This window comes from Gadus morhua, chromosome 18 (assembly GCF_902167405.1).
Source record: "Gadus morhua chromosome 18, gadMor3.0, whole genome shotgun sequence".
NCBI classification, from domain to species: Eukaryota; Metazoa; Chordata; class Actinopteri; order Gadiformes; family Gadidae; genus Gadus; species Gadus morhua.
The window spans coordinates 17379809-17403819 of NC_044065.1; the positions used below are offsets into that span (position 1 = coordinate 17379809).

Consider the following 24011-nt stretch of genomic DNA (forward strand, 5'->3'; position numbering starts at 1 on the left):
AGCAAGGCGCCCTAAAGCCTGCCTGGTCCTTAATGATGTTTCTTTGGTTCAGATAATGTTGAATATTGAACCTAAAAATTGTCCTTGTTTGGTCAGGGGCAGACACACCTGAGCTGAACCCGCCCTGATCCTGACATCCTGCTGGTCCCGTCTCCTCAGTTCATCTGAGCCTCGTCCTCCAGAAAACCTGCTGAGCTCAGCAGTCTGAGGCTGATGGATCAATGACCTCCAGTGGGAGTCTTCTTCTTGACCCCACATGTAACCGTGTGCTTCCACACGCCTTTCCCTCAAGTCTGTCACTAACCTCACTACTTCACTACTCTCTACTGCTTCCTCTTTTCTTCCTTCTCTGTGGTTCAAACCTTTACACTGAAGGCGCGTCTTCCTGCATGGCCTCAGAGGGTTTAGCGTTAGGGTTGAGAGTCAGGGTTTAGAGTCAGGGACAGAGCTGGTCAGGGAGGACTGCTTTTACACAAACCTCTTCACTTGCTTTCGGAATGGTGGTGACATTTTGAAAAGATTCATTTGGGAAAATGTTTTCCTCTGCTTTCCTTTACAAAATTGTATTAAACTTCTGTCAAGTGTTTTTTTTCATATTAAAATCCCACATTGACTTTTACATGTTTGGTACGGTTCATTTAATTGTCCTTTAACTTGGCTACACTCAAGCGATACATTTAATATACATGATTGTTATTCAGCAATGCTCACATAATCCATTTTGTAAAAATATGAAACCTCCATATTACTACTAAATTCAAGACCATTCATGTATTTAACAATGTACAAACTGTCCCGCAGGCCATTCTTTGCTACAACACGTTCAATCCACGGACCCTTCTCACATCAATGTACTATAGCTACGTTGGTTCAAACGGAAAATGTAGTTTGGTGTGAGACTGTTGCCCAGCAAAGGGAGCTGTCATACACCTTAATTATACAGGAATGTCTGTGTATTTACATTTTAAAATGTTCATGTGCTGGTCTAGGTTGTCTGCAAATAACTCTTTCTCCTGCAGGATTCAATATGCTGGGGATTGGTCGAAACAAATGAAGTGAAAGAAATAAAAGCCCAGTTCACCAGATCTGAGGTCAGCTGCGGTCAGATTTTGGATCATGAATGTATTGAGTGAACGACGTCTGAGCTAGATATTAACCACCTGGAACTTGGTTTCCTGGAGCTCGGAGGACGGCAGGACGCGTGTCAACCTGGTCGATTAGGCCCTGAACGCAGACCCTGAACCCAGACATCCTAATCACAGACCATGTGTTTAATTAGCCCCGAATATAATTTTTGGGTTAACCTGTTAAGGTCCGGCAGTATTTTGGTTTTTTTCGCCTAAACACATACCCAAATGGAAAAGCTTATAACACAGTAACCCTAAGTCCTAGATGGATGTATGATACTTCATTTGAAAGCTGACAAGCTCTAGTTTCTGTAGATATGTTTATTTGGCATGTGTCATACACACAACCTAAATGACATCAGTTCAGACATGGCTCTAAAGCAATTTTTTTGTCTTCGAAAATAATGGGTCATATTTGAACTACAATAACTAGGATGTGCTTTATGTAAGGCATATGGCAATATGCCAAATACCTTCTACATCATGCCAACTACACCTGGAAAAAAATTTGGAGTTCTAGGCCTAAAGCTTTGGGAGTTAATGGAGTTTTTATGGTGTGTGGTCACTGGCGGCCCAAACCTCTCCAAAATGTCTCCAAAATGGCCAAATTGTGCCAAATGCATTTACTCACTTCTGTGACACTGGAAACATTACTGAAGCATTTTGGTGACTATAAAACCTTTCTCCATGATTCAAAACATAATTTTTTCACACATTCATTTGATATGGCCATATTGAGATATTGTCATGTGATGAGACACTACCGGATCTCTCACGACCACCTTCAGTAGGAGTGGGGGCCGGGGGTCTGCCTGTCTGGCTTTGCGGCTCCCAATCCGCATCACTGTCCTCAGACATTGACCTACAAACACAATGCAATGCACAAATGTCACCAAATATAATGAAGAAATATATAAATGCAATTCAATGGGGTGTTATTTACATAGAAAACAAATAAACATTTCATTTATATCATTTATATATATAATGTATACTATATAACTATACTGCATTGTTCACTGTAAGCATAAAAACCCACACACAAAAATACACATAGATGGCGTCACTCACCGATCTAAGACTTCGTCCAATTGTTGCTTGAACATCTCCTCTATCTCAGAATCATATTGGCTGTCTTCGCTGTCCTCGGATGAAGCCAAAATCAAAGCGAGGGCTTCTTCATGTGTGTAATATTTCGTTTTCTTCGTTGATTTCGCCATTGTAAACGGCGAAATCAATGTGATCAATGTGTGCGGCGTGCGTCCTGGTCCGCTGGAGGCTCTGTCATGCGCAAAGCGAGTTGTCTGCCGTGATGACGCAGCTGTATATCTCGGCTCATACGTATCACACCTGGACACGCCTGGTAGCGTTGGAAAGGTAAACTCATTGGCTAGAAGCCCAAGTGACTGATATATCAATAGCCAATACGCTGTCCCTATACTAAAGCCGCGTAACAAAGTAAACAAAGCCCATTGGCCCTTCGAACTGGGAGCGCTCCATCTACTTCACGGGCTGTACCGGGGTGAAAACTGAACAGAAAAAGACGGGGACACTTTCATTTTGTAGCCAGCAAAGTGATGAAAACAAGCATACCCAACAACTCCATACTGGAGGTAGAGAAAATAGCCATGCGGCATTGAAAAGCTGGATGTTAGTTGACGAACAAAGTTTGGAGATGGTAAACAAATGGACTTTACACGACAATATTCACAAGCTGGAATAATTTTATGAAAAACCATGTGGATGCTTTTGATCAGTGGATTCTCACGGACATTTGGAATATAAATAATTGAGGAATGGACACATATTACGGTTCTCGGATTGCTTCAAAGGTAGGGAGTCTCTCTGTTTTATTGGCATTTCCGGTTTACCATGCTGGTTAATATCAATATTTATGGTTTTGTGCTCATGATTTATGAAAAAAAAAAACCGGATGAATAAATTGTGGAGATTCTACCCTTTCTAACGATGTATAGAATGTCTGTAATGATGAAAGTTGAAGCGGGTTATGTCGCTGCGTAGTGGGAACATGTGGTCAACAAACACAAATCGCCCACCGGTGGGCGAATGGGTCTTAAGAAAAAGAAATAATAGTAAAAAAAAGTACTAGCCTAGTCTAGATAGTCCTTATGGCAAGAGAATAAACAGTTTAAAAACATAACCTTTTTACCACCTCAAGTGAATTAACCCCAGTCAGGTGTGTGTGTGTGTGTAAAGTATGTCTCACTTGTATTAATTTTACTCTGAAATAACTTGAATGGAACTTTAGACATTTGGGGATAAGCAGCACAGCAGTCAGGTAGCTATTTTAAGCTACAATAAACTGTGCATTTTGTTTATTTAGGTTTATTTAGCATTCATGCAAAATAAAGCATAGAAATCATTTTGGCATTTTCATTTTCCGTCTGGGCTTAGCCCCGGATGTTTATGAAACCTGGAAACACCCCTGGCTTAAGGAGTGGACCCATCAAAAACTAATTTCACAAACGCATGTTTTTGCAGTCGCAATTAGGTTGATTCAGTGATTAGCCAGTGACGTCAGTGGGGGTGGCAAGTGGAATCACGTGACAGCACTTGGACGTTGGATGTCCACAAGCCGCAGCGAGACATTATAGGATATTTTGGGAGTGGCACCACGTGCATTTAGCAGGAAATGCCTGCACGGTCAGAAGTTCCCGCTATTTGACATCTTCACATCACTCTGGCGAAATGGCGAATTGGCTGTAATATACGACGTTCGGTCAGTTTCAGCTGGGGTAACTTTTTCAAGCTGAAAACAGTTGAAAAAATGACATGAAAATTGCAGTGCATTTTGGAGGGGTGTTTATTTGCTAAATCTGGAAAAAAAAATTCGACCTAATTCTGGAACAAGTGAAGCAGTTCTTTGAGCAGCAAATGATTACAAACTGCCCACCATACAGCAGCGTCCCATGCCCGGGGATGAGCTGCTGAACTCGGGAGAGCAGACCTCTGAAGACGAGGCTGTGTTCCCTCTCGGCACATCCTCGAGTCCACTCCAGACATCGGCAGTGCAAACCAATCAAGTATGATGGTATATGAATTTAGACCTGATTTTATTTGCAGTAGGTGTGTGGCTGTAGTTTCATTAATTTACCACTAGGTGTCATCGTTGTATCGTAAAACTTGTATGTGGTATCTTAGCATCATTATCTAAACTTTGATCATGATAATGGTTTCTTTGTAACAATACTAGTATTGTTTTAAAAAAATACAATGTTTCATAGAAACTAACTGAACAAGTTCATGCATCAACTTTAAAAACGTAACCTTAGAAGTGTAATGATAGGGTGTAATGATAGGGTTCTTATCAACTATTTAGAAAGTTAGCGGATGCAGTTATGCAAAGTGATTTTAGGGAAGGTTGCTCTGGGACGGCTACAGGTAGACTGTAGAAGCTGGCTATGTTAGGGTGTGAAAGAGGCCCTTCCAGGACCCTGATGTTCAACTATTCTTATTTTATTTCCCTCTCTCACTGTCTCTCTCCTCCCAGGGCTCCTGGTCTGGTTCTCCTCTGACGAGCCAGAGTCTGATGGCCCCCATGAGACTTTGCTGGATTCTGCATAGGGCCCCCCAGGGGCCTGCCTGTCATGATTCTTAACAGTATTGGCAGCTCCTACTAGAAATTATGGGGGGAAACATCCTTTTTATAATAGTATTGTATTAGTATTGTGTTAGCATTTTCGCTTATGCTGTGGTACTTTTATTGTTATTAGCTCTAGTGTTGTTCAAATTCTGTTGTCAATAACAACGCAGTGCGCCATTGTGTTTTTTCAGTTTGTACACAGAACCTTCTGTTTGTGGGTGACTTACACAAGTGTGTTTGTGAACGGATGAGTGGTAATGTGGGATTAATTCAGGTGGGTATGTGAATGGATGTGTGTTGGTTTGTGCATGTGTTTAGAAATGGTGGGGTGGGGGGGGGGGGTTGAGAGAGAGAGAGAGAGAGACGGAGAGAGAGAGTTTACTTAAGGGTTAATGAATAAGTGATTGGGGCCCCAGGGGTTGTGGAGAAAAGTTCTGTGGAAACAATCTTCTTTCCCAGAAGGAGGGGGAGTGGAGGAGTCTGAGGTGTACACCACACACACACACACGCACACACACACACAAAATGAACCATTTCAGAAAGAGTAGGAGAAAGAGGAGGTGTGTGTGTGCCTGCAGCTGTAGCCCTTGAGTGCTAGTAAACTAACTAGCACGTACTTGACAAGAAGAGAGAGAGAGAGAGAGACACACGCATTGAACTAAAGAGCGAGAACCAGCTGTCAGGAGAGAGAGAGGGGGTAGAGAGACAGAGCGAGAGAGAGAGGAGGAGGGGTCGAGAGACATGGAGAGAGAGCTATAGAAAGAGAGAGAGTGGACTGGATGGGCCGTCCCTCTGTACGTGGGAGGAGGCAGACTGAGAGGGATTGAGAGAGAGACTCACAGAGTGAGTGAGCGAGTGTGTGTGTGTGTGTGTGTGTGTGCATGAGGCAGGGAACAGGAGAGAGAGAGAGCGCCAGAGAGGCAGAGAGGGCGAGCGAGTACGTGAAGGAACGGGAGCAGTTGGGGTCTTGGTGGAGGCTTGTCTTCAAGGTCCATGCAGTGAGTGAAGAAGAACCAGAGGAGTTCCACGGCTGGTTCTGACCACGAGAAACCAACTCACAGAAACCAGAAGAGAGCAAACAAACCCCTCCTCCCCTTGAACCCGTCTCCCTCCCCCCCCCCCCACCCTCCACCCCCTCACACCTCTACCCCCCAAAGCCTTGAGGAGCTGAGGAGCAACAGGGAAACTTAGGGGCCACAACCAGAGCCATGGAGCAGAGCCGGAACCTTGCCCAGCTGGTGGCCCTCCTGCTGGGTCTCCTGGGGTGCCTGGGTGCCCTGGCCCGGGACTCTGAGTTCCAGCACCACCGCTACGAGGACATGGTCCGTGCCATGTTCGCCGTGCAGAACGAGTGTCCCTACATCACCAGGATCTACAGCATCGGCCGCAGCGTGGAGGGACGCCACCTGTACGTGCTGGAGTTCAGCGACAACCCCGGCATCCACGAAGCACGTGAGTTGGGTTCCCTTCGCCCGCCTGTTCTCGTTTTTTTTTTTTTCTCGCACACGCGCGTGAATATCAGATCACCTTACTGACGGTTTGGCAGCGAACTGACCGTGTGTCCAGTTAATGAATTGACGTGTACAACTGCACTCGACCCACACCCCCAGACTCACTCCAGTTAGATTTTATTTTAGTCAATTGCATGTTGCTCTTTACATGGTTTGATTTTTTTTTTTGTTGTTGTGTTTCTTTCGATGGTTTTCTTTCATGGCTTGTGATAGACAATGAAGAAATCTGTGTGAGGCACTCCAAACTGATTGTAAAACACAGTGAACTGACTTTCTTGCCCGGAACTGGACAACACAACACCAAACTAAACATCTAAGGGTGCATCACCCAACTGTAGAATTGGACACTTGCTGTCTCTTGCTTACCAACTTAATTTGACAGCTAACCGCCAACCACGGGTATGGCACACTGGCCCGATGGGGTGTTTGTCGGGGTTCTTCTGGGCTGGGGAAGCACCTTAACATCTAACACAGGACAGTTACAGGGGGTACTATAGGGGTTAGCGTGTGAGTCCCAGCCCAGAGGTTCTGGTTTTGATCCAGAATGTGTGCAGCCTACCAGTAGGTATCCTAGGGTAGGATGACCTAACCCATCCATGCTCCCTATTGACACATCTTGTAAAAGTACAACTAGATAACTAAATGGTAAACACTAAGCTCAGAATAGAACACCAAGCTCGTCTCAGGAAATGTTTACTTTGTTGGTTGATCTGAGATACCAAACATGTGTGTGTATTCAAGGAAAGGAATCTCTTTTTAAGGCTTTTTAGGCTATTAATCCAAAGTATCTACGGCAAACAGGTCAACAGCTCTTAGGCATGTCTGTGTTTAAGTGTGTTTGTCAAGCTGTACTTTATTAATCCCAGAAGGGAAATTTGTTTGCATCGTCCCCTTTTCTGGCGGGAGAACCAGAGGTAAATCAAGGACTCAAACATAGTCCTGTTGGCTGTTGGTATGCATGTTCTGCGTGCCAGGCTGAACTGAACTGTGGGGGGCCTGTGGATTACTACTGCAGATGAGGGAGAGAATGTGAGGTTTTCCTTCTGCGGGTCATATTTCTGGATCGTATGTTGCCATGTGGTTCCTAGTTCTTCTGAAGAACAAATTATTATATAGCTCCCTTGGATGGGCTCTCTCTCTCTCTCTCTCTCTCTCTCTCTCTCTCTCTCTCTCTCTCTCTCTCTCTCTCTCTCTCTCTCTCTCTGACTCTCTCTGACTCACTCTCTCTCCTCTTTCTCTCTCTCCTCTTTCTCTCTCCCTCTCCATCACTGGGGGGGTGACAATTTGTCAGGAAAGCGTTCAAGATGTCTCGCTGGGATGGGTTTTGAAGATTGTCCTCAAACAATGGGAGCACAGACAAAAGATTGAGCGTGTGTGGGACATCTGCGGTTGATTTCCAATGTTTTTGTTGCCTCATTGATGTGGATGGAAACATGGTGTGTGTGTGTGTGTGTGTGTGTGTGTGTGTGTGTGTGTGTGTGTGTGTGTGTGTGTGTGTGTGTGTGTGTGTGCATGTCGGGGTCTATTGAGACAACTTGGCAGATCGCTACGACGAAAAGAGAAACCAAAACCAGAACAACACTGGCGGATCTTGGTCTCTCAAGGTTTGGTTTTTTAAATTGTTGTCTCTAAATCCGTTCCCCTGGACCGTCAACACACAATTGGAACCAACACTCTGCCTTGGAAGCCTCGGCCATGGAACATACCGGAGACGTCAGCGATGCCGGCGCCTCTCCATGAACCGTGGTCACCCTAGCTAGCCCCAACACAAGCATGCAGCATATTGAGGTGGACAACACGGCAGCCTGCGGCGAGCGCCAAGCTAACCACCTGGCTCACATGCCTTCAAGCCGCCCCCGTTTGGACGCTGACCTATCCTACGCTCTGACGCTACACGTCATTCCCTCTCTTCCTCGAGCCAGTCTCCTGTCCCCGTCCCGTTCCCGAAGGCATGACAAACTTCTACTCAAAAGCAGAAAGACTGAGGCGATGACACGCAGCAGAGGAGCACAGGTCGGAATCAGACCCGCGCACCTCATACGAGGTTAGCACGTTTCCCCCCCACGATGAGTTCATCCTGCTCATGAACGCACAAGATAATCGACAACACAACACAACCGACAACACAACACAACCTGAGCCAGAGGCGAGCCATGACTTCAGCGGAGATGTACTTTCTCCCCCATGAGTTGTTTTGTCCCTCGCTGCTGGAGCCGTCGCTGCCTATCTCTGGCGAGCCGCCGCGCGGACTCACTGGACGCTTCCGGCGCCAGAATAGAAGGATGTGAGGGTGTTTCCCGGCAACAACAGGAAGTGTGTTGTTAGTGGCTATAGGAGCGGAGCTGGGAAGAGTTGGGTCTAGGGGTTGGTCAGGGCCGTGCACGCTGTTCTCTCACACACGCACGCACGCACGCACGCACGCACGCACGCACGCACGCACGCACGCACGCACGCACACACGCACACACACGCACAGACACGCACGCACGCACACACGCACGCAAGCACATACACACACCCCCCAAGTGCATGCAGTGCTGAGGTCGGCGTTGTGTTTCCTGGGCCTGGGTTGGGGGGTAGGTTGGGGTCAGTAGGTCAGACTGGAGGATAGATTAGTTAAGGGGGGAGGAGGAACGCCATGTGCAGAGAACTCTCATTGTGTTTTGAATGCCGTTTGTGACGTCAGTCGTCATGAATGACTTCAGACACACACACACTCAGACCGACGCAAACACACACACAAACACACACACACACACACACACGCATATATGCTCACCCCCTTGCGTGCATGCAAGTCCATTTCTGCAAAAACAAACAAGCACGCACGACTACCTCGACACAGACGTGCAAAGACACGCACACACGGACACACACACAACCACACACATACAGTATCGATCTACAATCAAGGGGAAATGTATCTGTTTTCTTAAGGTATTATATTGTTCTATTTTGTATGACATCTGATAACAAACGTTAGAAAGTACAAATTCCATCCGTAACAAAGGACGGACTGCAGAGGGCCCACATTCAGAGAGCTGGACCCCCCCCCCCCCCCCCCCCCCCCCCCACCAACCCTTCAATCCTAGAGTAGAGGAGGTGGAGAACCACTTTAAACCTCCACTAGGATGTTTTAGCTGGACAAGACGGCCCCGGCTTCCGGCTTCCAATTGTGCTTCAGTGCTGTTTAATTAACCTCCCTCCCCCCCCACCATCACCATCAACTCCCCTGCCCATCAGCCCCCCTCCCCCAAGGGTCCGAGTGGGCACTGAACAGCCGTATGCATATAGAGAGTGGGGGGTTGTTTGGATAGGTGGCTGTCTCAGCAGAGCGTGATTACCATATCCAAATAATCCACGCCAGCTCCAAATCACATTCCCATAGTCCCTCCACCTCCCCCTCCTCCTCCTCCTCCTCCTCCCCCTCCCCCTCCTCCTCCTCCTCCTCCTCCTCCTCCTCCCCACTGCGTCAGTGCGCTGGTTTGCTCTGGGGCTTCAGACCTGCCAATCAGAGACTCTCACAACAACCCTGAACTCCGGAAACCCAGGGGGATGTCTTGTGAAACGCACACAAGACCCGGAATGAAGCACCGCACGTACAGCAATAGACATGTGAGGACATAAACCGGGAGCCGGTGAGTGACGTGTGGCCCCTAAAGGACATTGATCTGAATGGATCGGAATTCAGGGTGAATCCCTTTGGAGAGAAGCTTCTGCAATAATTAACATTGACTCATTTCTTTAAGCAGATGCTTTTATCCAGGTTGATTTACAAGTTAATCTAAGCATACAATGTTAATCCAGCGTTGCTCTAAAACAAGTTAGAATGCAGAGTAGTTATAGGGATTGCTTGGAAGGGAATTTTATTTGTTACCTTAAAAGACAGGGTAGAAAGGTTTTGTGCACAGGAAAGTTTAGATTCTTTTTTGAAACGAGCATGTCCTCTTTGAAATGCTCTGTGCTGAACCGTTACAGTGTCTAATTTAAGTGTGTGCAAAGTACGATGCTTAAATTACAGAGTTTTATACCCTGGAACAAATTGCTGGCAAAATCCTCAGGCAGGCTTCAGAGACTGATAATTACAGGACAGAAGCCACGTCTAGAACACACACTACAACACATAACTAGAACACATAAAGACAACACTATACAGGATTGGACTCATAAATACAGCTCTGTACACAGAACTTCTTCACACACGACTACAACACTAAACAGGACTAGAAAACATAAATACAACATTAAACAGGACTAGAAAACATAAATGCAACACAATGCAAGACACAAACACATAATTACAACACTATACAGGACTAGATCACATAAATACAACGCACAGGACGAGCACACATAAATACAACACTATTAAGCACTAGAAGACATAAATACAACACTATTAAGGACTAGAAGACATAAATACAACACACAGGACAATAATACAACAGGACTGAAAAAGAAGAACAGGAACACATTCAAGTCATTCTAAATGCATTTATGCAGACAAATGCAAATGTATGTTAATGTTTGTATTGTATAACTTATGTATATGTATGCATGCATTAACATGTCCCTGAGTGTGTGTTTTGTGTGTGTGTGTGTGTTTCTATGTGCGTGTGTTTGTGTGTGTGTGTCTATGTGCATCAGTGTGAATCTTTGTCTGTGTATCTGCGTGTGTGAGTGCGTGTCCATATATGACCTCAATGTGTTTGTGTGCAAAGACTTCCTGCTCTTTATTGGACCAGGCTGGTGTCATTCTGTTTATTTTTACCCTGACATTTGACATTTCCTTTGCATACCTCTTGCCACTACATCAGTGGACAGCGTCCATTGTTTTCGTACGTCAACTCGAACGATTACCTTTCTGCCGCAAACATATTGCAGTAAATATAACGGTATGACAATACCGATGAAAATGGGGGATACAGCTAAACTGCTGCTCTTTCTGTTTTTTCTTTCGTTCGCCTAACAAAGCCGTCCCCCCATCGAGGAGGAGTGGAAAACATTTAAACAATGTTGTTCTGCACTTTAAACACACTGCACTTTGCTCTTCATTTTATGTCTGCTGTTTAGAGGATATGTTGTTTTTTCTTTCTCCTTTTCAATTATGTGAGCCATGCTGAATTAACAATGGCGATTTGCTGCTGAGAGATGGATTGCATTTATATAGCGCTATTCTACCCAGTGGCCACTCAAAGCGTTGTACAATATTGCCTCACATTCACCCGTTCATGCACACATTCACACACCGACGGCGGTGTCAACCCTGCAAGGCGACAGCACGCTCGTCGGGAGCAGTCAGGGTGAGATGCCTTGCTCAGGGACATCTCGACAATCAGCTAGGAGGAGCCGGGGATCGAACTAGCAACCTTCCGGTTACCAGCCAAACTGCTCTATCTCGCTCTGAAAGTTCGCTCTTGGCGAAAGAGGGTGGGACCTCCTAACATTCTTCGGACAGAGCGATATCACTTTCAGTCACGTGTTTAGTGGTGAGAAAGAGGGAGGGACTTCCGACTGAGAGATACCTGTCAACATTACACGTTTTGTATAATACTTTGTCAAATTCTTCGTCAGAAAACTCCAAATGTATTCTCATCTCAATCTTGGATGTGGTTCTTCTTGTCATTGTCTTATTATTCTCTCTCCGGGGGAAAGCTGACTGGTGTAGCCTACACCACTCACAGGAAGTAATAGCTTCCGCCAAAACGCTAACGTTCATGCGCCCCAAATGCTTTGTATGTGTTCCCTCACAGTGGAGCCGGAGTTCAAGTACGTTGGCAACATGCACGGCAACGAGGTGCTGGGCCGCGAGCTGCTCATCCAGCTGTGCGCCTTCCTGTGCCAGGAGTACCGCGCCGGAAACCACCGCATCCAGCAGCTCATCCACGACACGCGCATCCACATCCTGCCCTCCATGAACCCCGACGGCTACGAGGTCGCCGCCAGGCAGGTACGGCTAACACGGGTAACACCGCACGCACACACACACACACACACACACACACACACACACACACACACACACACACACACACACACACACACACACACACACACACACACACACACACACACACACACACACACACACACACGGGGGTGGTGAGGAGAGGGAGGGGGGGTGGAGGTGAGGGGAGGGAGGGGGGGAGGTGGTGGGGAGAGGGAGGGGGGGGTGGTGAGGAGAGGGAGGGGGTGGGGTTGGAGGTGGGGGGGGTGGTCAAAGTTAAAACCTGTGTCAGAATGTGAAATGATTGCATTTTAAGTTTGATATTTGTGTGTGTGTGTGTGTGTGTGGGTGGATGTAATCATTACCTCACAAAGCGTGCGGCTTACCTAGACACACAAATACACACACATACCCTTAAACACACACACGCGTCCGGAGGACTCACTAATTGCGTGTCATGCGGTTGCGTGTGTGCGTGCGGTGCTCTGCGCTCGTGTCTCAGACGGAGCTGCGTGCCTCGCTGTAATTTAGCGGCTGATCGCGCTGCGAGGCACCGGCGTGTAAGGGAACACAAGCACCCCCCCCCCCCATCCACACACACACAGAGGTCCATTGTGCTTTTCCTTTGGAGGGAGAGGGGGGGAGAAACGCACATAAACCACACGGTAACCCCCTCCAACAGGATCGCCCTGGACCCACATCTTTCAGTTGTGTACCTCTTCAGAGATAAATCAGAGAACATGTTACGTAACAGAGAGTTATGCAAGGATCCTTCGACCAACGGTTTGTCATAGAATAGACAATAGATAATACACCCTATGATGCATAATGATCACAATACAATACAAGGTGGTATACCAGAAGTGCATTTCAACACGTACTTTGGCAAAACCTGGATTTATAAAAATAAATAAAACTGAAAGTGCAGAAAGTGGTGTGTGGGGGGTATTGGATGTCCCCTCTTGTCTCCAAGAGGGCAGCGGTAACCCAACCCTCAACTCTAAACAGTCAGGCTTCATTCTTGGTGAACCTCAGATATATTGCAATGGTTCCTCTCTGTTGGGCTCCAGCTGGCTCCAAGTGTCCCTGTTACCGGGCATCAGCCCCAGCCAATCAGAAACTGGTTCCAACTGATGTCATCGGGCACCAGCCCTAGCCAATGAGAGACTTTTTGCAGAAAGCAATAACCTTTCATTTCGATTTTTTTCTTGGCTTTGATGGTTGATTGTATCGTTGCTCTTTCGAACCAACCAGAGTGTTTGATTGTGTGTGTGCGTGTGTTTGTGTGTGTGTGGTGTGTGTCTGTGTGTGTGTGTGTGTGTGTGTGTGTGTGTGTGTGTGTGTGTGTGTGTGTGTGTGTGTGTGTGTGTGTGTGTGTGTGTGTGTGTGTGTTCAACAGGGCCCAGAGTTCAACGGGTATCTGGTGGGCCGGGGGAACGCCCGGGAGATGGATCTGAACCGTAACTTCCCGGACCTCAACGCCCTCATGTACTACTACGAGAAGACCAGCGGCCGCAACCACCACCTCCCTCTGCCCGACAACTGGGAGCAGCAGGTACACACACACACACACACACACACACACACACACACACACACACACACACACACACACACACACACACACACACACACACACACACACACACACACACACACACACACTACCACAGAAACAGCTGTAGATTCAGTAAATGTTAACCCGAGATTATACCTATCCCAGTCATTGGATTGGCTAAAGAAAGATGGGAGCGACACTGGGAGGGCCAATCAACCGTCCAATGGAGCCAGCACTAACCCCGTGAACCTGCTCCCCATCAACTTCCTCCCAAACTGTTCCTGTTCCCCAAATGTGCATCGGTTGTACACTTCCGTCCCGTTGCATTGTGGGTATAAGCAGTGCACTATGTAGACCACCACTTTTGTCCACAAGAAAATGGTGACGCCCTAAATAGTGGCGTATATAGGGCACACAAGCCAGCCAAATGGAGCACAGGCCTGGACCGCTCTCCCAGGACGGCTGTGTGTTTTTCTCACAGCAGCAGCTAATTCCATCCAGGCTCCCAGCGACCCACGGATGGAATGGGCTGTTACATGCCAACCCTGTTCTCACACTAGTATCTACAGATGGACTCTCCCTGTTCTCACACTAGTGCCTACTGATGGACTAACCCTGTTCTCACACTAGTGTGTACTGGACTCACACGGTTCTCACACTAGGGTCTGCTGAGACTAACCCTGTCCTCACACTAATATCTACTGAGACTAACCTTGTTCGCACACTAGTATACACACACAAACACAAACACACACACACACTACTTTTGAACACTTTTGTAATCTTCCACCAGGGTGATGCCAAGGTAGCCAGCTCGCATGGAAGCGAGCATAACATTTCTCTAACGTGTAACAGCCACAGCCCCCACCTCCCACGGATATGTAGATAAAAGACCCCCCCCCCCCCCCCCCCACCCCTTCCTCTCACCCACAAGAATTACAACTCCTAGGTCCTCCATCAGAGGTCCAAGGTTAACACGCTTTCATTGGCCACCGAGATCTGGCACGAGCCAATTGGTTGCCAGTCAGCACTGTTTATTGTTCTTTCAATTCTCTGGTCGGGGACACGGAGCACCTCTGGTCTACTCGTGGCTTCAGCGGAGAGCCACAGTTAGCATCACAGCCTCTGAAAACACTTAGAGTGGAATGTGAAGGTTCCTAGCGAGCCCCCAGCTAGCAGGACGCCACTGCCGCGGCGCTGTGGCCCCAAACAGTTTGTGTGTGTTTGTGGAACAGTGTGAGTCAGTTGATTCTCTTCTATTTCAATACGCGTAAAGCTTTGCGGAGCACAACAGTAACACACTCAAGGAGTTGTTTTGCTAGCGCTCGAGCCATTGCCCCTGTTAGGATCTCAATCAGTCCCTTAAAAGGGGATTGGCTGAGTGGGTAAGGAAGGTCAAAGTTGAACACAGCGGGTCCACTGAACTTTTAACTGCAATTTCAAATGAGGACATGGACACTGTTTCAAAGACACGCCTTGTGCAAATTATCCTGTACACATCACTGGGATAAGGGAGAGAGATCATGGCTACTAACCACTGGTGGTTTGGTGAGGCCTCCCTCCCTCCCTCCCTCCCTCCCTCCCTCCCTCCCTCCCTCCCTCTCCAACCAATCAGCCCCTGATTTGTGGCAGAGCCTTTTAAACAGTCTGGCTCCATCCATTCCCAGGCTGATGATGGTATGTTTGAAGGCCAGGTTGTTGATGTTGTGGAGGAGGCCAGCTGGTTATTTTAAACATGAAGGCTAAGTTTCCATGGGAGACCGTCATAAGAGGGGAAGACAGAATACGTCACAAAGCTGCTTTAACAACACAAAGTGGACTGACTTTCTGCCTCTTTACTCGGTAACCATTGATGTGATCAATGAATATTGATAGTATCTATTGGAGCCCTACAGAACTATGAGCTGTGATGATGGTTAAATCTGAATGTTGAATGATTTCTGTGTGCTAAAGCCCCCAGGGGTGTGCTTTGCTAACTGCATGGCTGTTTGAACCCTAATTAATATACCTAAGCAGTCTTTGTATAAGCGTTGGCTTATTGTTTAGATTGCCTGTAGATTCGCCCCGCTCAAACAGTGGCCTACTTCAAGAAGGCCACTGAAGGCCACTGTTAAGTCAACATGCGAGGAACATGAGCTACATGTCATTAGTTCTTTAATGTGGATCATTTCACGCAGCCAAAACGTAGCTTGCAGAGTCAGGGGAAACTCCAGCTTACATATTTTGCAAACAATTCCTTAGAAACAGCAAGGCAGCGACCCAATTAGCTGGAGACAGCCCTCAGCCTCTCTGCCCACCCTCTAGTGGAACGAGATTGGAAGTAGACCCGGTGGCGCCCGTCTGGGCCTCCGGTCAATTCTTTCCCCGGGTTGAGTTTCCATTGGTAAAGTGCAACTATTCAGTGTTCCCTATTTAGCAGGCGCTTTTATCCAAAGCTTCTTGAGGTGAGGATACGTGTCGTTGAGGAGCAGGGAGCCACTCCGGTGCCTTCCTGCTCTTAAGAGGCCTACAGGTAGACTGTGGACATTGGGGTCCAACCTTTTACCTTCTGGCGCCACAAATTCTTCACCACCATTATCAGTCTGTCGATGTCGTCCAGGTCGATGTGGTCCAGACTTAGCGTCCGTATTGACGTTGTCGTCCGTTTCAGGTGGAGCCAGAGACCATGGCGGTGATCAAGTGGATGCAGAACTACAACTTTGTGCTGTCGGCCAACCTCCACGGGGGGGCCGTGGTGGCCAACTACCCCTTCGACAAGTCCAGAGACCCCCGCATCCGGGGCCGGGTCACCTCCGCTGCGTCGCCTGATGACAAGATCTTTAAGAAGGTACCGTTCCTTCCTCCGATCAGAGGCCTACTGTTGACTGAGGTTGCGTAGATGTCTTCACCACGCTGCTGTTTAAAGCGGTGCATGCTAGCGGTTCATCCGATTTCTTAATCACGCTTTTCCTCTGGAATAATCATGAAAAGCATTTATGGATCTTGTTCTGTCTCACGTGTGACTATTAGGATCTCATCTTGGTCTTAGTCTGAGTTTCTGAAACTAAATCTAGCTGCAATTTAAGCCTAAATCCATCTCTAACTAAATGCAAATGATTACTGATCCTGAATTAGAATCTGAATCTCTTATTCTAAATCTAAATCTGAATGTAGCATTTCATCTAATTGTAAACATGAATGAAATTATAAATCTAAACGTGGATTTACATCTACAATAAACCTCAATGCAAATCTAATAGATGAACCTAAACCCGAATCTGATTCTATTCCAAACGCTAGTTGGCCAAAGCCTACTCGTACGCCCACAGCTGGATGCACGAGGGCTGGAACTGCGGAGACTACTTTGACGAGGGGATAACCAATGGGGCCAGCTGGTACTCTTTGTCCAAAGGTAAGACCACCCCCCCGGCCCTCCAACAGCCAGCCCTCCAAGCCAAGAACAACAAAGATGTCAGAAACACAACATGGAACTCAAACGTTTTCCATTCCCCCCTCCATCACTTTCTGATGCCTAAACTCTCTTGCCCTTGCGGCTGGACTGCCAGGAAAACTGATATTTCCTCTTTTTTTCTCACTGTGTTTCTCGTTTTTTATCTGTTTTTTTTGTCTTTTTGTCTGTGAGCAGACAGACCCATGTTGGGTGCAGAGTGCAAATATTAAGCAACAATTTGCAGGGCAACACAGCCGGAAAACAGATTATGTCCAAATCACAACAGCAACGGGGAGAAGCCAGAAGACGGTAAAAGCGTCTATAGACCTTTATGAAGCACTTGGCTGAGAGCACTTTGAGTAACTGCCTATCTAACAGTTATGTAACAGTTTAATCTTTCTAGGAGCCCTTTGGACCAAGGGTTTAGGGCCTGTCTATTGATTAAATCTCGATTAGCTGAGTGGAGAGTGAAGAGTTCACTCAGCCAATGTTGACCCATTTCATTTTTCTTGTTGTTTCAAGTTGGTTTTTATTTGGTTTTGGTTTTACTTTGTGATGCGATGATTGTGTTTTCCTGGATGAGGTCCACCTCAGGGTTTGGTGGAAAACCGTTGGCTTCGAATGCTAAATGTCTTGTTGACTTTGTGGTCTCCGCACCGTTTATATTTAAATCGAATGATGCAAATGCTAATTGTTGTTAATAGCGCTATCCAAGCTGAAGTGGTAGCATAGGTAGTGTCTTTAAATAGCCAACAACCTTCCCAAAAACAAGGCTTACAAGGCTTAGGATACACCCAAATATTACTCTAACAACTCAGAACTGTATGAAAATGTAGTAATGATGTTATCGCCTTAAATAAGCCACAATTAACTTAATCTGCCACAGTATATCTAGGCACGACAATCTGAAAAACGACCCTTTGTATACTGTAGTACTTTTCCGTTTTCTCTCTTGCTTGATTCATGCCCCTGTTGGCATAGATGTGAACACCACACCTACATTCTCTCTGTAGTAGAGACATGTTATGTTTGCTTAACTTCAAGAGGACCCTAGCTCAGCCTAATCTGCCCCCAGTACACTCTCTCCCGCTCAGCACCGGGTCGGTGTTTGAATGAGCTCAGCGTTGAGTTTATTTCCCCCTCCTCTGCTTGTGCAACTCCAGCGTTTGGTCTCAAAGTTAAATTTTTTTTGATTAACTTTGTGATTTCATCACTTCTCTGATTCCTCTTACTGGCATCAGAGTCCTGTTTTCTCTGACTCATGTGACTCATGCATCACAGTCCTACTTCTCTTTGATTGTTTATCTTCCCAACCTGGTTGCAAATCTAGTCAAAGTTCAGTGAAATATAATGCATTCAGACGTCTCTTTACTGTTATGATTCCTGCACAGATAAAAACGTAATGATACATTATTAAGAGTACAACTTTAACATGATTCACATTTTTACCTCCAATTCACTGATGTCTGGTAATCTTTGTGTGATTCTACAAATTAACATTGATGTGAACGTCGTCTGTCATAAATAAACCTCCTTAACCATAGCTTATCATAAATTAACCACTTTAATTATAGTTTATTTAACAATTATTCTATTCACGGAGCCTGAGGTTTTAGTAGGTATATACTACACGTAAACGCTCGAAAAAATAAACAAGATAACACTTTTCGCCGCGATTTATTTATTTTTATTGGCGGTTTATTTGTTTTTATTAACGTGACGAGACGACCGTCACGCGCATGAAAACAATCTCCAGAGGTCGAGATTTCAATCATGGGATATTGCCCAATATCTCGAGAAAGCGAACCAATCAAATTCCGCCATCTTAGGAGGTCAACGTGTAGCATATACTAACAGAAATTAACCTCCTTAACTGTAATTTATCATATAAACTTCCTTTACTAAGGTCTATCCTAAATGAGTCACAAAATGGAGCAGGGAAGCCAAAACGCCATGCCTGTCCCCTGATGAGTAGCTTTATTCTTTAGCTCTTTTCTCAGCACTTAAGCAGGTCCTCGAAATAAGTTCTGTTAACTGTGTGTGTGTGTGTGTGTGTGTGTGTGTGTGTGTGTGTGTGTGTGTGTGTGTGTGTGTGTGTGTGACTCCCAGGCATGCAGGACTTCAACTACCTGTCCACCAACTGCTTTGAGATCACCCTGGAGCTGAGCTGTGACAAGTTCCCCCCCGAGTCGGCCCTGCCCCGCGAGTGGCTGGGGAACCGCGAGGCCCTGGTGTCCTACATAGAGCAGGTACACAGACAAACACACACACACGCATGCGCGCGCGCGCGCGCGCACACACACACACACCAAGGATCAGCATTTATTTGTAAATCAGAGTTGACCAGAGGCCTTGATCAGTGGTGTCATGGGTGTATGAATGGACAAATGTTATGTAAGATGTTGTGTGTGTGTGTGTGTGTGTGTGTGTGTGTGTCTGTGTGCGTGTGTGTGCATGTGTTTGTGTGTGTTTAAGAAGTACAAACCAACTCAAGACTAATAACCGAACCTAGAAAGGAGGACATCCATGAAGCCCGGCATGGTTGCCAGCTGTGAGCCCCAAGAGAGATACTGTGTTCCTATTGGTCCACTTCTGCCCTATATAGTGCACTATTTAAGGTGTCGCCATTTTGTAGCGTTGTCTGAAATTTGAAGATACAAATCCAAAAAGAAACAGAAAGGTTTTCCCTAAATAGCGTTCTATATAGTGTTCACTACATAGGGAATAGGGAATGAGGACAACACTCATACTGCTTGTCAACAACAGGTGCATGTTGTTTTGTTCACTCAGACATGCCTGCAACAGTAAAGCAGGAGAAACACAACAACCAAACAAGGCAGGAGGGGCTGGGGTCGTGACACAAGCACTAACGCATGCACGCACACTATGGAAGGCCGAAAGAGTCCTAACTACGCCTCATTAGACGTGCATTGATATAAATCAATGTCATTTGAACGCGCTATTGAACAGATCATATTGCGCGTTAAATTTTCATAACAGGCAAATTAGCTCCTCCTCTTGATTCTCGCAGCCAGTAATTATGAACCTTCCCCCAATACACAATAACCAAACTCAGACACCAGTCACACCAGCGAAATAATGTTTTACGGCATAATAAAATACAACACCATAAACAACGCCCCAGTACAGCAAAAAAAGCTGTATTTTATGTTCATTATGATGATTACACGTTTACAATTAGGTTTTGTTTTTACCCTTTTGGCCTTCCATACATGCACGCATATACACACATGCACACACACACACACACACACACACACACGCACACATGCACACATGCACACACGCACGCGCACACACACGCACACACACACGCACACACACATTTACCCTTTAACCAGCAGCCAAGCGTCTAGTTCACTCTGCATACTATACTCTGCATGTAAACTGATTCTACCTTCTGAAGCGTGGAGAACAAGGTTTATTTTCTGGCGGTTTTATTTTCTGGCGGTATGCAGAGACAAACCCTACTTTATCCCACCTGTCATGGAGCTATGACTGAACGCAGCGATACAGACCCACTAATGGCTCTCTCTATATCCACCGGGGAGTAACTGAGAAATTAATCTCTCTCTCTCTCTCTCTCTCTCTCTCTCTCTCTCTCTCTCTCTCTCTCTCTCTCTCTCTCTCTCTCTCTCTCTCTCTCTCTCTCTCTCTTTCTCCGCTGTCCTCCGAGTGAACTGTGTAGAATAACAGTTTGTTCCAACAGCACACCCTTATACCTCTCCAACAGTATCTATATCTTTCGATATCTTTAGCAGACGCCTCAGGTGTCTTCAGAGAAGAGAACTCCCTGTACATTACTGCTAGTCCTACACACTGGAAAACTAAACTTGTGTTCCAACATAATGTGAGAAATAAGGTTGAGCCTAAATACAGGGTTTGTATTGTGGAGCCTATCTGATATGATCTGATCTTATCTGATATATGTATGATATAATATCATATAATTCATTCTAATTGGATTATATTTCATCCAATAATGTTTACTCAATTATGATTTGTACTATTGCTACATTGAAATGACTAAATAATCGAATACATGCCCCGCAACTCTCCTTATCAACCTTAAGAAAGACACACATCGTTTTGAATCAATTAACATGAAAATAACAAACATCATCTTGAGGCTTTTCTCCTTTGTCTTCTTCTGCTGTTCTCTCACCCAGGTGCATCATGGGATCAAAGGCATGGTGTACGACGAGAATAACAATCCCATCGGCAACGCTGAGGTGGCCGTGTCCGGGATCAACCACGATGTCACCAGCGGTAAGAACAGGAAGCCCAGGAGGACGCACGCCTTTAAGAAGTCCAACAAAGATGCATTAGATGATTAAGAATGATTTTGTCTTATTTTTTATAATTAATTTAAACAATTCTCGTTGGAAAGGTTGTTGCCGTTGTTTTATCTTCTAATGTATTTTGGTTAGAAATCAGGACTGAATTAGCCATCGCTGGAGCAATTTGCAAATGTGTATTACTCTGGAACCTGGAACCAAAATGCCTATGGATGTAAAGACTCACAACACATCAGAGTCTGGTCCATGGGTCTGGTCTTTGAGTCCGGTCGACTAGTCTTGTAGAATAGTGGTGTATTTAAGTCTCTCTCTGTGGTCACATTTCTTATTGTGGGGACAAGCCAGTGCCTCTCCAACTTATACGAGGTGTTATTTCCAACAATCCTCCATTTGTTTAGGTCCCTACAAGGATGAAACAAATGGCTGGTCCCAAGCCGTCTGGGACATAGCCAGGGCCACATACCTTATCAAGGGAGAGAATGCGTCTGTTATTTTGTTATTCACGTTTTCTTACGTATAATACCCCCCCCAAACCTTTGGTTCAGTTAGAAAAGGGATCGACAGCAAAGGAGCATGTCTGGAGACTGCTCCTCACCCACCTACACTATAGACTATTCTACCTAAGTCTCTACCCATGCTGTATTAAATCCTCGAAAAAAACGTATATTCAACCCTCTGATCCAACCTGTCATCTGCCTTGATTTCCACTTCAAGAATTACTACTACGAGGAAAAAATACACAACGCAGAGTCTTTACGAACAGTTTAGAAATAAGATAAAATCGAACAGTCTGGTCCATGAGTCCGGTCCATGAGTCCGGTCCATGAGTCCGGTCCGTTAGTCCGGTCCATGAGTCCGGTCCTTGAGTCGGCTCCATGAGTCCGGTCCTTGAGTCCGGTCCTTGAGTCCGGTCCGGTAGTCCGGTCCATGAGTCCGGTCCTTGAGTCCAAAAAAGTATGAATTAAGATGCTTAGCAGAGGTTTGCTAATGTCACATTTTGCCATCAACAACCAAATAAGCTTTGTTAAAAGGACACCACACGTTTAACTTGAAAATATAAGATTAAATAATAATAGTAGAATAATAATAGAACTTTATTAATCCCGGACGAGGCGTTCAGGTACAGCAGGACAAATTAAATTGAAATACTAATTCAAACCAAGAACACAAACTGAGTGTTGTTTGTGTTGCCTCAGGGCCGGAGGGCGACTACTACCGGCTCCTGCTTCCAGGGACCTACACCGTGACGGCCACGGCCCCCGGGTACCACCCCTCCACCAGCACCGTCACCGTGGGGCCCGCTGAGGCCATACAGGTAACCCTTACCCTGGGTGTGTGTGTGTGTGTGTGTGTGTGTGTGTGTGTGTGTGTGTGTGTGTGTGTGTGTGTGTGTGTGTGTGTGTGTGTGTGTGTGTGTGTGTGTGTGTGTGTGTGTGTGTGTGTGTGTGTGTGTGTGCGTGCGTGCGTGCGTGCGTGCGTGCATGTGTGCGGTGCACACTCTTGAAAATGTGTGAACACCAGCTCTCTATGCTTGGCATTGAGAACAAACATAAAGGGGTAACATTGGTGTTGTATATGTATTGGTGAATTGGTGGTGTATGTATATTGTATATATATTTAAATCTAAACATAAACAACCCTCTGCTTCTTCACTCTATCTTCTCCCTCCCAGCTCCACTTCTACCTGAAGTCAGCACCCAAGCACAACCTGAACACCAAGCATCACCACAGCAAGAAGAACCTGTCTTCTACCAAGGTCCCCACTAGGTTGGGCCCCAGATAAGACACTTACACTGATCGCGCACATGCCCGCATTAACACACAGACGCACACTCGCACGCACACACACATCAATGCACGCACACACAAAGACACACACACACCATGTATATATGAACACACCTGGCCTCAACCACGGCCCCCTCAAAGACCCTATAACTTATCAATTCACACACACACACTGTCCCTCACTCTCTTATAAACACACACACATCTGTGCACCCACTTTTCCAGCCCTACACTCAAAGGCAGTCACAAACAAGCAAGTAAAGGAACCTTAAGTCTCTTGGGTGCAGCAAACATGATTTCAAAATTTCACCAGCGAGACACACACAACCACACGCAGACTCACACACACACATAGGTATTATAACACACTCACAGATCCATAAACACCCCCTTACACCATCACATATACGGAATGGCCTTTGATTTTTGTGAGAATATATGATCATTATAAATGATGTGTTATAATAATCATTGTATTACCCAAATGTTTTGTAGATACATTTAAACTGTGCGTCTTGTGTATTTATGCATAAATTGTGATTTTGTTGAACATGACAAAGCTACAGTTGTGAAAGAAGTTCTAAATTCACTATTACTATTACATTCATTATAAATTGATAAAAATAAAAAATAAAGAAAACTCACATTCATGTGTCTTCATTCTTTACTTTTTTCAATATACATAACTTTCTACAAAACATTCCTTGGCTATGGCTGCCAGCATTGT

General features: G+C 45.9%; 1 protein-coding gene across 2 annotated transcripts; it reads left to right on the forward strand.

Moving 5' to 3' along the window:
- The first annotated feature begins 5468 nt into the window (after positions 1 to 5468).
- On the forward strand, positions 5469 to 23934 carry cpn1 (carboxypeptidase N, polypeptide 1). Of its 2 annotated transcripts, none has more exons than XM_030340017.1 (9): positions 5469 to 6183; positions 11996 to 12207; positions 13589 to 13744; positions 16398 to 16574; positions 17027 to 17138; positions 19287 to 19426; positions 21368 to 21467; positions 22693 to 22811; positions 23169 to 23934. In XM_030340017.1, the coding sequence occupies exons 1-9, from the start codon at positions 5940 to 5942 to the stop codon at positions 23277 to 23279; spliced, it is 1371 nt and encodes a 456-aa protein (XP_030195877.1). In that variant the 5' UTR covers positions 5469 to 5939; the 3' UTR covers positions 23280 to 23934. The 2 variants fall into 2 exon arrangements, with proteins under 2 accessions (XP_030195877.1, XP_030195878.1); XM_030340018.1 differs by having other exon boundaries at positions 5474 to 6183; positions 11996 to 12192.
- The last annotated feature ends 77 nt before the right edge of the window (positions 23935 to 24011 follow it).

What these genes read in the sequence shown, in the direction of transcription:
- cpn1 (XM_030340017.1), top strand. Translation starts at nt 5,940, where the DNA reads ATGGAGCAGAGCCGGAACCTTGCCCAGCTGGTGGCCCTCCTGCTGGGT. An exon ending in CTGGTACTCTTTGTCCAAAG is followed by an intron (nt 17,139 to 19,286) that starts GTAAGACCACCC and finishes TGTGACTCCCAG; the next exon opens with GCATGCAGGACTTCAACTAC. An exon ending in GGCCCGCTGAGGCCATACAG is followed by an intron (nt 22,812 to 23,168) that starts GTAACCCTTACC and finishes TCTCCCTCCCAG; the next exon opens with CTCCACTTCTACCTGAAGTC.